Genomic DNA, 13907 nt, shown 5'->3' with positions numbered 1-13907 from the left:
ACGGGGGAGCAGAAGCAGGTCTGTCCTAAAACCCTGTGTCTAACCTGACAGGGAGCCCGGTGCTCTGGCCCTGAAACCTTGACCTTTCACAGGAGGGAAGGACGTGCAGTCCCAGGCGGGGAATGTCAGTTTCCTTGTGATCCAGTCTGTATTTTAAACACAGTCTAACCAGCTCGCCCGGTACTGTGCTCATGAAAACGAACGGATGTGGTTAACTTAGATGCTAAGACGGAGGAAAAACGTTGAGTGGGAGCTCCCTTGGATCAGGACTCACCGGTTGTGAACTGGCCCTTCAGCTTCTGGAAGACAGGGTCCTGTGCGGTGGCCTGTGCGCGCCGGGCCAAGGACTCGGAGGCCGCGCTGGAGAACATGGTCGAGACGTTGGACACGTTCTCCAGACCCACCCCGAACGTGCTCACCAGCTTCTTGACGAAGTTGAGAGTATGGGGCGTAATCTTGGCATCTGACACTGCTCCGCTTTTCTCAAATGCGACAGAGTAGCACTTCGCCAGGCCCTGCTGGAGCTGCCTGAGAACCTGGGGGAAAGAGACCCGAGGCAGCTTGCACAACAGAGCTCTCCATTCAAGCAACCCACCCACCAACCAAAAAGGACCTGCCCCGCCCACCCGGCCCCACCACTGACAAAGCTCTTCTCGGCACCTGGCGCACAGCAGGCGTCAGCACCAGACTGTGCGGAACCAGGGGGCCGCCTGGACACTCATGCCATGAGCTGTGTTCTTAACAATGAGAAGCAACTATCCTGAACATTTTAAGAAAAAAAAAAAAAAGACCCAAGACCCCACTTTTTGCATCATACACATACCTTTCTGTTGAGCAATCAAGGAAAAAAACCTATTTTCAGATCACTTCAGTGTACTCTGCACACACACAAAATAACACAGTACTAACGAGGGGGCTTGTGGCCAACCAGACAAATATCTGGGCAACAAAGCCTGATTATTCTATCACCGCCACTAAGGTTGTGGCCTGAGAACCAGCTCCCAGCTCCTGGAGACGAGCGGCCAGTGAGTGAGCCCTGCCCACACCATCGCTGCTCCCTGGTCAGTGGTGGCATTTCAGTGATTAAGCTCATACACGCGAACAAAGTAAGCATTTTAAGGCCAGAAATGGCTTTCTCAATCTCATCTCCTTTTGAAGTCTTCTGCTTCCAATATTAAGGCAGCGCTAGCGTGCAGACCTGAAGTATTTGCTGTTCCACCGTTCAATCCAACAACAAACATACACGCAACCAGGCAGGTAGTCTCAAGAGAACACGGCCATGAAAGCATTCCAAACGATCCATCCCCTCCGCAGGATGCCAGCACCCCTGAGACCACATCACATACCTCCTCGTGCCAGTTTTCCCGGAACCAGACCATCTGATCGACGATGCCTTCCAGGGAAGACAGCAGGGTCGGGTGCAGCTCCCGCTGCATGTGCATGATTCGGCTGCAGCGCCACATGGGGGCCGTGGCTCTTATGGGCCCTGGATCTGATGCAGAATGGGACTGGTTACCCACTGAACTTGGCTGCTGCTGTCCAGAATCTGAGAGCAACACACACAACGCCAATGTCAGCGCCAAACTGACCGATGGGAGAGTCGGTGCTCTAAGGACCCACCGGCCAAAGGAACGCTGGTTCCTGCCGGCGTGGGACACATCCCGGGGCGCTTCCCAGGGGCTGTGTGGGAGGCGCCCTGGCTCTAAGGAGAGGGCGCTGCGGAGAGCGCAGCCCCTACAACTGGGCTTCCAGTGGTTCCAGAAGGCGTATGTGTTGAGAGAGAAAGCAGGTATGGCAGCACGTAACTGGTGGGTCTGGGTGAGGGTGTGCAGGCTTCACTGGACTCTCTAACTTCAGTGGAAGTTTGAGTATTTTTTTAAATGTCTGGCAGAACATTTCAAAATTCATTCCTTGTATTAGAGCTCAGAGAATCTAGAAGTAGTTAACAAGTCAGCCTACATGTTCTCATCTAGGTAAACCAAACCACATGTATAAAATGCCATCTTTGAAAAATACAGTCACTCGGGCTTCCCTGGTGGCGCAGTGGTTGAGAGTCCGCCTGCGGATGCAGGGGACACGGGTTCGTGCCCCGGTCTGGGAAGATCCCACATGCCACGGAGCGGCTGGGCCCGTGAGCCATGGCCGCTGAGCCTGCGGTCCGGAGCCTGTGCTCCGCAACGGGAGAGGCCACAACAGTGAGAGGCCCGCGTACCGCAAAAAAAAAAAAAAAAAAAAAAAATACAGTCACTCACTATATAAGAAATATGTTGTAGGGACTTCCCTGGTGGTGCAGTGGTTGAGAATCCACCTGCCAATGCAGAGGACATGCGTTTGAGCCCTGGTCCGGCAAGATCCCACATGCCGCGGGAAGATCCCACATGCCGCGGGAAGATCCCACAAGCCACGGAGCCCGTGCGCCACAACTACTGAGCCTGTGCTCTAGAGACCGTGAGCCACAACTACTGAGCCTGTGTGTGCCACAACTACTGAAGCCCACATGCCTAGAGCCCGTGTTCCTCAACAAGAGAAGCACTGCAATGAGAAGACTGCATACTGCAAAGAAGAGTAGCTCCCACTCGCCGCAACTAGAAAAGGCCCGCACGTAGCAATGAAGACCCAAGGCAGCCAAAAATAAATAAATAAATATTTTAAAAAAGGGAAAAAGAAATATGTTGTAGAACCTCCTTTGCTCATTCTTTTAGCTTCAGCTCTCTTAGAATAAAAAAATCTTAACTTTCAAATGACCAAAACACGCATCTACCCAGGTACCCAGGAGGTTGGAGCTAGCACGCTGTGCAGTCCTCACCCACCCGGCGCAGGACCAGAAGATGCTGCCACTGTCCGGTGGATGGAGTCACCTTCCTAGCCAGACTCTGGCCTCGCAGCATAAATGTGTACATATTAAAAACGTGGTAAAGCAAGTAAACGTGGTGTTTACAAAGCACCACGCTTAGTGGGTAACTGAAACCATTAAATTATTTCTTTACGCACCAGAACTATTCAATATAGATTATAAACCTCTATTTCGAGTACGTTTTTACATTTGGTGAGATTGATTTCTATGCTGATCCCCTGACAGCTGAAGATATTCCTTATAACACCGTAACTGACATTTATAATGTTTACCAGGATGCATTTATAACTAATGAGGCAAGTTCAACTTTATAATTATCTATACCTAAAAATTTCATATATTTTTTTCTACTTAGGGATCGAATCACTCAGGTAGATGAACACCCTATTACGCTGTGGTGAAGGAGAACCAGAAACTTCACTGGGAGATCAGGTTTTATCTTCTAGACCCACTGTCCTCTCAGGGACTAAACACAAGACCAGCCCACATGCTGGAAAGGAGCTGCAAGCGAGCATGTGTCCGCGGCAGTGGGGACCTGGCCACTGCACCCCCCAGAGACGTACCGCTCTTGTAGCGCTCCCGCTGCTCTATCTTCAGGGTCAGGTACAGGGTCCGGATGGGAAAGTAGACGGCTTGGGGATACACTCGTCCAACCTGCTCTGAGACAGTCAATCATGAGTGGGATGCTGGCCTGCACTTGGCCACACCACCGACCTAATACACACGAGGCCGGATTAAACAGCAAGTCAAACATCTAGTTTAGCTTTAAAATATCCAAGAAAGAGCAACATGGTGTACTTCATCAGTTCTGCCCCAGGACTACTGATGACAGAGGGAAACCACACTTTCATTTGATTCAGTTAATATGAGGATGACAAACACTCAAGTCCCTGGATCTCACTCGGGCAAATGACAGGAAAACACAAAATGACACCAGTCTTTATTCACCAGGAACTGTGAGCTGATTCTAACTGACAAGAAGGCTCACTAGCGAGTAACTTTACTCTGCGTAACTGCAGGAAGGAGGAGACTGAACTTTTTCTCTTTAAGGTAAGACATGCCGGTTTTACCAAATTGGGGTTATATGGCTCCTTCAAAAGGGCTGAGCAGACATTACCCAGCTCTGCCACAGGGAGGCTGGCTAACGTACAGTAAGAGATATTCAATGAGTGACAACACCAAGTAAAGGGAGTCTGCACCTTGACAGATCAGCTCCAAGCGAAACAACAGTCAGTACCCAGGAACACAGCTGCAAGCGCTCAAGGGAAAAAGAAAACCACTTCTGGGTACCGTGTGGATGATGCACCACATGTGAAGAACAGACAGAACGATGAACAAGTAGCATGTCCCCAAATGCTTGTTATGACGCTGTTCACATGTGAAAATTACATATATGACTGTAATTTTATAAGCAGCAGCACAGTCAAAGGCACTCGATCCCAGACCGACTGTATCCAAATCTCTATTGTTCAGGCCCCTCCCCTCTCGGTCTTTTTGCAGGAGAGGGACAATCTGGAGCCACTCTCAAAATAAGGGTAATGAGAGCCCTTCTACAGGACCCCGGGCCCCAGTCTGTCCGACTCCCCAAGCCCACCCAGCGCACACAACTTGCAGCCTCGACAGCTGCGGCTGAACAACTAACTGTACAAAGGGCAATAAATACCACAACTGGGCTGAGTTTTCTTCCGGAGGGAAGCTCTGAAGAGCAACTAGCACACGATGGGATTTCAGCCATAAAGTATCAACCAGATACACACTCACTGTGAGTAACTCTGAGTACTCACTAGTGACCTTACATTTTAAGAGGATGTTTATTTTACGTGTATCTTATGTGGCAACACATTCAAGGAAAGAAATGACCATTTTAATACTGTAACTCTAGCAGATTACTCCACGCCAACCCTGATATATTCTTCAGTCACTTTCAAGTGTGCGCTTTATATCAAGTGATATCTAATTGTGTACGTCTTCCCATCTCTCTTTGAGCATGCGCATTTCCTTTCTGGAAAAAAAAAGGATGTGAAATGAAGACAATTTTTTTGTGATCAAAGATGCCTTGCTATTCCCACCTGGCTAATCAGGTTCAAAAGCAGCTTTCCCTCGGAGCCAACCAGACAGGTGAGCAGCTGTGGGATCCAGGCCAGCCACTGGATGGGTGGCACACCGATGCAGTACTTGTCGACGGCATCTGCCAAAGTATTCTTGTCATCATCAAAACTCAAGAGCCACAGCACCTAAGACAGAAGGGAAAATTCTAGAGTTGAATGAAAATTCTAAGGCTCTGATCAAGTGACCTTTCCTCCCACCTTAAAATACCATATAGAGTAACTTCACTGGCATTGTGGGAAAATATCTATAAAAGGCCCAACAATATTTCTAAACCTAAACGTAAATCTTATGAATAAAACTGAAAATTTAAATATAGCTTTCATCCAGATTTAGCTTTAATGCCCACTAGTAACTGACCCAGTCGGCTGGCTAGTGGTGGCCAGTGTGACCCCAAGGGGTTTCAGCCTGCTACTCCACACTGCAATCTCCCCAGAACAAAATGGGCTTCTGCTAAAGATCTCAGGTGACAACCACCCTAGTATCAGGTAGGCCCCGTGTTGGCAGCCTGGTGTCCAGGGACGTCTAAAACAATTACATCTAAAAATAAGCAAACCTGGAGTCAAGACAGTGAGGTGGTTTCCTGGTGTGACTACAGTCAGTCTGTTTCTATAGTCGGCTTTAACTACTAGGTGCTGATGTTCAATCCAAATTTTGATGTTAAACCAAGGAATTCTAAAAACTCCTAACCTTTAATGGATAAAACATAAAAGCAGAACTTATTCTTAAGTTTCTGCAAGAATGGAGTCTGGGTTGTATTGATGTGTTTCCCGGGAGGGCTGAGAAGGCTCAATACTGGGGAGGACACTTGGGCTCAAGCGGCCCCCCACTGGGCCCAGGTCAATACCGGCCTTGTGCCCGGCACTGTACTGGGGGCCCCGCGGATGACAATGCAGGTGACTGAGACCTCACCCTGCAGTGTGTGCAGAAACCAGGGGATTCAACGTCACCTGTGACTAGAGCTGACCAGCTCTGTGACTGTGTGCATGGTCCCTGCAGGTGAGAGATCAGAATCTAACAGGTGTCTAGCAGGTAAGCTCTCTGGGCAGACCCCTCAGCAGTCTGCAGGAATCTCTGTCCAATGTGAGGTCCCACAGCAAACACTGGACTTGAGTCCTAAGACCCAGACTCTAGGTTCAGTTTTGCTGCTTAGAAGACCTTTGACTCCAAGTATGTCCAGGCCTCCATTTTTCAGCTTGAAGTAGAACTGTGGACTATACTTCAAAAGGTGAAGGGAAATGAGAGGTAAGGCATGAAGAAATGCCTCATGCCCAGCACAGATCAGTAAGTTGCTGAATTTTCATCTAAACTTAAAGGCTACCGGGTGGTCTTTGGTCAAAGCTAATTCTTTCAGTCTCACCTTGGCTAAGTATTTTCTTGACTTGCTCTCATTCTGATGCCGGCACGCATGCAGGTAACAGGTAATGGCAGACACTCCAAGATGCAGCTGCCGCTCCTTCACGAAGATGTTTTCCAGGTAATCGCCCCACATGGCCCAAGCTTTCACCAGCACATCGTGCATCTGCACAGCTGCAGAAAAGGCTTTGTTTGCTTCCTCAGACCTGTGAAGACACAAAATCAAAACAAATTTTTTTAGGTGAACATCATTTAGCATAAAATCAACCATTTTAAAGTGAAGAGTTCCATGGCATTTGGTACCTTTAAAATGTTGTGCAACCGCCACCTCTGTGTGGCCACAAACATTTTCATCACCCCAGAAACCCCGACCCATGAGGCAGTCACTCTCCATTCCCCCACCTCCAGCCCTGCTGACCACTGACCTGCTTTCTGTCTCTATGGATTTATCTACTCTGCACATTTTTTATTAATGGAGTCACATTGTGATTTTTTTGTCTGGATTCTTTCAATCGGCATTGTGTTTCTGAGGTTCATCCACGCTACAGTACACGTTAACACTTCCTTCCTCTTTATGCTGAATAATATTCCAGTGTTTGTATACACCACATCTTGTTTATCCATTCACTTGAGTCGTTTCGATATTCTGACTATAGTAAACAGTGCTGCTGTGAACCTTCACGAACAACTACCCGCTTGAGTTCCTGTTTTCAACACTTTTGGGTAAATACCTAGGAGTGGAATTGCTGGGCCATATGATAATTTTTTGTTTAGTTTTCTGAGGACCTGCCATACTGTTTTCCAGTTGACTGACCCCTGCTCTAAAGCAAGAATCATCTCCATAAAAGCAATCAACTCTGGGGGCTTCCCTCGTGGCACAGTGGTTAGGAATCCGCCTGCCCATGCAGGCGACACGGGTTCGAGCCCTGATCTAGGAGGATCCCACACGCCTGTGCACCTAGAGCCTGTGCTGCGCAACAAGAGGCCACCACAATGAGAAGCCTACGCACCACAATGAAGAGTAGCCCCTGCTTGTCGCAAATAGAGAAAAACCCACACACAGCAACCCAATGCAGACCAAAATAAATGAAATAAAATAAATTTATTAAAAAAAAAAAAAAAGGAATCAACTCTGTTCCAAAATGGCATGCTGAGAAACTGGGGCAACGAATCCATGTAATCAGCAGTTCTCTGTTCAAGCAATTCATGTTTAAAAAGTTTTTTAAGTACTATACTCAAGCTGGCCCGTCAATTTGCTGCAAGTTATTACCTTCCTAGAGGTACAATATTTGAAATATCATCCCTGACAACTGTCACTAAGTCATATCAATTTCTAGCTTGATCTTCACACTGGCTTCAAGTTATAAATAACTATTTAAATAATCTGATGAGTCTTTCTCTTATCCTCCATCTATATAACATACATACTTGTTGATCTGAGCCAAGAACATTCCCTTCAGTGCATAAAATTCAGCCGTCATCTCTTTTGTGAAGTATTTTAAGTTTGTAGATTCAATAACTTCAAGGCCCTGTTTATTAAAAACAGAAAAAAAGTTCTTGAATTTTCTAGACAATAATATAAAAACCTCATTAAAATATTGATCTATGTAGCAACTCCGAAAGGTCATTGACAAATATACTTTAAATTGACAACAGGCTTGCCCACCGTGAATATTTGCTGACTAACAAGTAGTATTTAAACTCAATCACTAAATGCAAATTCAGTTCTAGACACCGTAATGGTATTATTTTCTCCAAAGCTTTACCATATCTAGTCAGCCCAAATCTACCATATACCCTCATAGTTCTGCAGTTTTTAATTTTCTTTCCTTAACTACATTAACCAAGTAGAATAGAGACCATCACATATAATTCATTCAAATACTCAAGCGGCTTCCTGTCCCTTTCTTGTTTTGGCAGGACTGTTCCCCAAGACCAGAGCTGTGTTTGTAAAGTTCTAGCCTCTTTCCCTGTTGTCTGAACCAGGCGTTTCCACATGGACCCTTCATTCCTCCCCAGACCTCCTGGGCGTGGGCGGGCAGGCACGGGGTCCGGCTGGCACTCTACCTGCATACACTCGTTCTTCCCCATGACGCCTGCCAGTTGCAGGTAGCATTTGACTTGCTGCCGAATCTTCTGGAAGCAATCCACGATAGGGACGGTTGGAATAGTATGAATACGACTTAATATATCCAGAGCTACATTGACCAGTCCCTGTTTTCGGGCAATTTTTCCATACTGGATGATTGCTGAAGCCGATGCGTGAACCCCAAGCATAGCATTGTTTGAACTTGGATCATGCTGAGAACTATTCTCATAGGCAGTTACAATAGCTAGAGAGCAAAGAAATGAGTTTTCAGTCCATGTCAAACATTTTTCAAAGTGTTCCACAATAAGGCTTAAATAAAAAATGAAAAACAAACACACATGGCTTATGCAATGGGAAGCTCTGTGATAAACCCTCATTACTTTTCCTCGTATTCTGTATCAAAAGGAAGATCTAAGAAGCACTAACTCTTGAGTTGGGTGTTACCGTCTTGGCTAACTAAACCATGAAGGTCGCTCTGAACAAATAGATGTCTGGCAGGTTGAGGGGAAGAGCAGAGGGGACCAGGGCAGGTGAAAGAGGCTACACGCTGCCACCTGAGCGCAGCTCTTCCTCAGGGGGCTTCAAAACACAGAGGGCCACAACCCAGGCTGTGATCCCACTGGCCTGTGCCCCTGCTGCAACAGTGTCCAGCAGCACGTCTGTTTTAGCTGGAAAAAGGGAAGAGGTAGGGGGAAATTCTTCCCATCTTTCACCACCTTCATCTTTACCCTGTCATAACAACCACCATCTACCATGCCAAAAAAGAGAAAATCCGGTAAAAGAAAAAAAAACAAAACAACAAAACATAACCAAGACATGAAACCAGAACAGTGGGGTGTCTGGAAAATTACATGATGAATGCATGCCGGACCAGGTAGGTTTACCCTGGTAATGATGCTGCCGCCACATGAAGACGCTGCTCCAGTGGGACAAATCGTCAGACACGATGGGCAGCCGGTTCCTCCAGGTCTTCACCACTGTCTTCATGTCATGCAGGCTGTTGTTCCTTCCCAGGTTGGTGGGCTGTAAGCCTGCGTTAATTTGAGCGGCTTCCTGAAGTTCAATGATTTGCTGGGCTGCCTAAAAGGGACCAGCGTAAGAGATTCCACGGTTAGCATTAAGATTGAAGGAGGATAACAAACCAGAGTCAGTCAGGAATCCTCACTGTGAAGAGCTCACGATTCAATTACCAAAGGAAGCGCTGTGCCTCAGATGCCACATTTAACTTACTCCATACCTCAAACGCTACTCTCATGGTCCCTGTCCCCATCCCCCATTTTAACGCCTCTGCTCTGTGGCTGCTGTGACACTGGGGCCTGGAGAACACCGACTCCCCCCGCCCCCCCCATAACTATCCTTTTTCTGTTCCCTTTGCCACCAGCTAAGTGTGGCTCTTTGTCTACCGACGCCCAAGACCAGAACAGCCTGGTCCCCCTGCCCTCAAGCTTTACTTCCATGGACATTTGAAGCCCGGAGCCACGTCAAGCATCTCAGAACACGGTTCTAACGATCTCTTTGGGCTGATACATGCATTTTCATCACATCCCTATAAATCTGTCATTTAAACCCCAGATGTGTTGCTGGCTCCAAATTTATGGTGCCCTCTCCTTACGGGGAGGCCTTGGCCACAATTCCGAGCCTACTCAAACTCTACCTGTCAAGCTTCACCTGCTCTCCCACAGGGACTTTTCCCTTCTCTAAATCCTTGTATCTATTTTCTGCCCTACCACATGGCACTGAATCATAGACTCTCTCTTAAAATTTTGCTTCTTATGGATATGTCACCTCCCTCCAGCCTAATTCTCTTTTGAGGCAGAAAGTTTTAAATTGTTTGAATCCCCAAACACAGCACCAAGTTCAGTACTCAGTATCCTTCTGTTTCATCTTAATTTTAAAAATTTAGGAATTTATGCTTTCCATCTATACTTCATTACATTTAAGTTAAATTCATTACATTCCGGTTTCTGAAACCTTTATCTCATCCTTCCACCAAAAGCTTACCGAAAATAGAACAATGGGATATTTGTTTTATAAGAGCTTTACTGAGGTATAATTGAAACATCATCGAAATCACCTTTTAAAGTGTACAGTTCAGTAGTTTTTAGGACAGATCTTCCTCAACTTACCATGGTGTTATGTTCCAATAAACTCATCCTAAGTGGAAAATACCTGAAGTTGAGAATGCATTTAACACACCCAACCTACCAGACATCCTAGCTTAGCCCAGCCAACTTGAATGTGCTTTAAAACATTCACACTATCTAACCCAAAGTCTATTTAATAATAAAGTGTTGACTTTCTCTTATAATTTAGTAACAACTGTACTGAAAGTGAAAAACAGAATGGTTGTATGGGTTCAGAATAGCTGTAAGCATGTGCTTGTTGACCCTCGTGACTGCATGGCCAACCAGGAGCTGAAGCTTGGTACCACTACCCAGCACCACGTGAGTATCATACCACATACACTGGTCTGGTCAAAATTCAGTGTTCAAAGTATGGTTTCTACTGAATATAGATTGTATATATATATTGTTTCACACCATCATAAAGTCAAAAAATTGTAACTCAGCGACCATGTATAGTTTTCCTAGAGCTATATGACCATCAACCCTATCCAGTTATAGAAAGAAGCCCACAGGTAGCCTCTCTCCACTCTTCCTCCCCTAGAAGGTGACAACCACTAATCTACTGTTTATCTCTATGGATTTGTCTATTCTAGACATTTCATATAAATGGAATCATACAATATGTGGCCTTCTGTGTCTTGCTTCTTCACTTAGCATACTTTCAAGGTTTACCCATGCTGTAACACATACTGGTACTTCATTCCTTTCTACTGCTGAGTAATACTCCATTGTATGAATATACCATTTTAATTTATTCATTCATCAGCTGATGGTCATTTGGAGTATTTCCACATTTTGACTATTATGACTATTAACACTATAGACATTTGTGTGCAGGTTTTTGTGGACATAAGTTTTAATTTCTCTTAGATTTACACCTATGGGTGAAATTGTTGAGCCAGCCTATGGTAATTCCATGTTTAATATTTTGAGAAACTGTCAGACTGTTTCCAAAGAGCAAGCACTATTTACCATCCTACAAGCAACATATGAGGATTCCATTTTTCTCCACATCCTCACCAATACTTGCTATTACCTTTTTCATTCTAGCTATGCTAATGTGTATAAAGTGGTATCTCATTGTGGTTATGATTTGCATTTGCCTAATGACTAATGATGTTGAGCATTTTTTTCATGTGCTTATAGGTCAGATAAAACTTTTTCAAATATTCCTGAACTGGGCTTCCCTGGTGGTGCAGTGGTTGGGAGTCCGCCTGCCGATGCAGGGGACGCAGGTTCATGCCCCGGTCTGGGAAGATCCCATATGCCGCGGAGCAGCTGGGCCCGTGAGCCACGGCCGCTGAGCCTGCACGTCCGCAGCCTGTGCTCCGCAACAGGAGAGGCCACAACGGTGAGAGGCCCGCGTACCGCAAAAAAAAAAAAAAAAAAAAATTCCTGAACTACTTCTATAAAGTCTGTGGTCTTTGTAGAATGTAACCACTAGAGTCTCTGCTCAGTTAGCTTACTGGTCAGCAAATGATTAGACAGAGATTTCCGTAAAGACCTGAAATGATAAGGCTCTGTGTGCCTTTTGCAGCATGCCCTCATCCCTCAGCCAGGCAACCTTCAATTCTGCCTCAGCCTTTACTTCCCACTTATACAGAGCCCCAAGGTCAGCCAGAGGTGAAAGCTTAGGATCTTCTCAAGTCTCTCCTGAGCATGTGTGCACAGGATGTATGTGTATGTGGTCTTCTAGATTCCCAGGAATATGTTAAAGCTTTTCACAATGTATATAGACATCTCATTCTCTAATCTTCGCTTTCCTGGGACTGGTGTTGCTACCTCAGGCAGCTGTGATATTAAACAATTGCCAGGGACTATTTCTGACAAACGCTCTCACATATGACTTTCTCTACTGAGCGAGCTCTGAGTCAGGTCAAATAGAGACAAACCCTGTGAATAGGGTTTTTCTAGGAGCTGTAGTGCTGTTTAAACAGTGCCAGCATTCTGGGGCTGGGTTTTTTTTGGGGGGTCTCTAAATCTGTACTGTCTTCCACTGGTGGCTGCTAGGCTGGTTTTCACAGCTACTATGGTTGGAAGCCGTTGGCTTTCAAGGCAGACCTGGGGAGAGGGGTAATGGGGATAGGACAATTAAATGCCACAAACCTTGCTATTCTTACTGAAATACAGCTGTTTTTCCTTAAATGCTCTCTGGATTACTGCAAATCTTTAAATTTCAGAGTTGTGAAAGGTTGGTTTTAACAATTTCCCCCGTTGTGCCCATTGATGCTATTTAGAAGTAAAACTTCAGAGGCCCTTATGCTGCTCTTCTGGACAACATGACAGCAGAGTCACTCCCTCCGCAACAGCGCTCAGACTCTGTGTTTCTTCCTGACTAGTGGCTGATCCAGGAGCCCAGTACTGATGTTTTCAGTAGGCCAAAGGGGTAGACGCACCATCTAAAATCCCTATCATAAGTCTGGGGTCCTAGAGTCAGTTAGACAGGAATGTTGCTGTGCAAAAGCACCAAAACTTTTCCCCTCAGTGATTTTTTTGAGGGGTGGTAGTTGAGGAGGAGGGGGGACAGACACAAGCTGTAGTTCAAAATACATTATAACTTATTAAAACATGATAAATATTTCAAAAAATTAGGCATTGTTTTAACGTTTATAGGTTTCGAAAAAAGGTACTTATATTTAACTTTTTTAAAATAAACACTTCTCTGAGCTCATCCTTTCTACCTCCTCAAACTCCTCAGACTCTAAAATTAATAGTTACTGAATGATCAAACTGAATCGTTTCCATAAAATCATTCTTGTCTTTGTTTTCTATAAGATTTCTCAGCTATGCTGGTTGATAGTGCTACTTGGGGGAGGAAGTCATCTCTCTAAATGCAGTCAGCTTTGTAACCAAACTAATCAACAAATAACTGAGTATCAACTGTGACCACAGCAGTGGAAGAGAAACTGCCTTTAATTTCACTTCCAAAATTCCTGAATCAGGATTGTCTGAAATACTGCATTTTATACTCTGTACTTTGAATATATAACCACACAATAATTTCTATTTATTCACAACTGTGTTATTCATAGCAATACTTAGTCATTCATCCATAATAATACTCAGTCATTCTCAATATTTCTTGCATTGACAACTTTTTCCTATGTTCATGCAATAACTTTTTTCCTAACAGCTACGACATGCAACCCATCTTTGCCCTTTTAGAGGATGTGGAAGAAAAAGTCCACTTTAAATAAAGGCTTTAGAATATCTTAATAACCTAGATTAGAGATGTTATATACCTGCAAAATAACACTACCTTAGTGCACACCTTGAGAAAAAGCCAAAAATAATAGATACAAAAAGGAAAAATATCAAAACAAAGCGATTAATTGCTTCAATGAACTTCTGGTTCACTATGACAATGACAAAATAA

At 45.1% G+C, this 13907-nt stretch overlaps 1 protein-coding gene across 15 annotated transcripts in view; it reads right to left on the bottom strand.

Moving 5' to 3' along the window:
- TRRAP (transformation/transcription domain associated protein) overlaps positions 1-13907 on the bottom strand; it is a 110871-nt gene that overhangs the window by 18154 nt on the left and 78810 nt on the right. For 9 of the 15 annotated variants that reach the window (XR_012325973.1, XM_033840507.2, XM_033840506.2 and 6 more), the window contains 8 exons: positions 9257-9485; positions 8384-8649; positions 7745-7845; positions 6321-6522; positions 4924-5088; positions 3418-3508; positions 1347-1546; positions 275-536 (listed from right to left, as the gene is read on the bottom strand). Coding sequence is in view for 14 of the 15 variants with exons in the window: in XM_033840507.2 (XP_033696398.1) it covers positions 275-536; positions 1347-1546; positions 3418-3508; positions 4924-5088; positions 6321-6522; positions 7745-7845; positions 8384-8649; positions 9257-9485 (1516 nt within the window). In the remaining variant the exon portion in view is untranslated. Of the gene's footprint in view, positions 1-274; positions 537-1346; positions 1547-3417; positions 3514-4923; positions 5089-6320; positions 6523-7744; positions 7846-8383; positions 8650-9256; positions 9486-13907 lie in introns of those variants that run through there. The other 6 variants (XM_033840511.2, XM_033840518.2, XM_033840513.2 and 3 more) reach the window with 5 other exon arrangements.

Source organism: Tursiops truncatus, chromosome 15 (genome assembly GCF_011762595.2).
Source record: "Tursiops truncatus isolate mTurTru1 chromosome 15, mTurTru1.mat.Y, whole genome shotgun sequence".
Taxonomy (NCBI): Eukaryota; Metazoa; Chordata; class Mammalia; order Artiodactyla; family Delphinidae; genus Tursiops; species Tursiops truncatus.
Note: the sequence above shows the minus strand (reverse complement) of the source record. Positions and strands in the feature narration are given on the sequence as shown.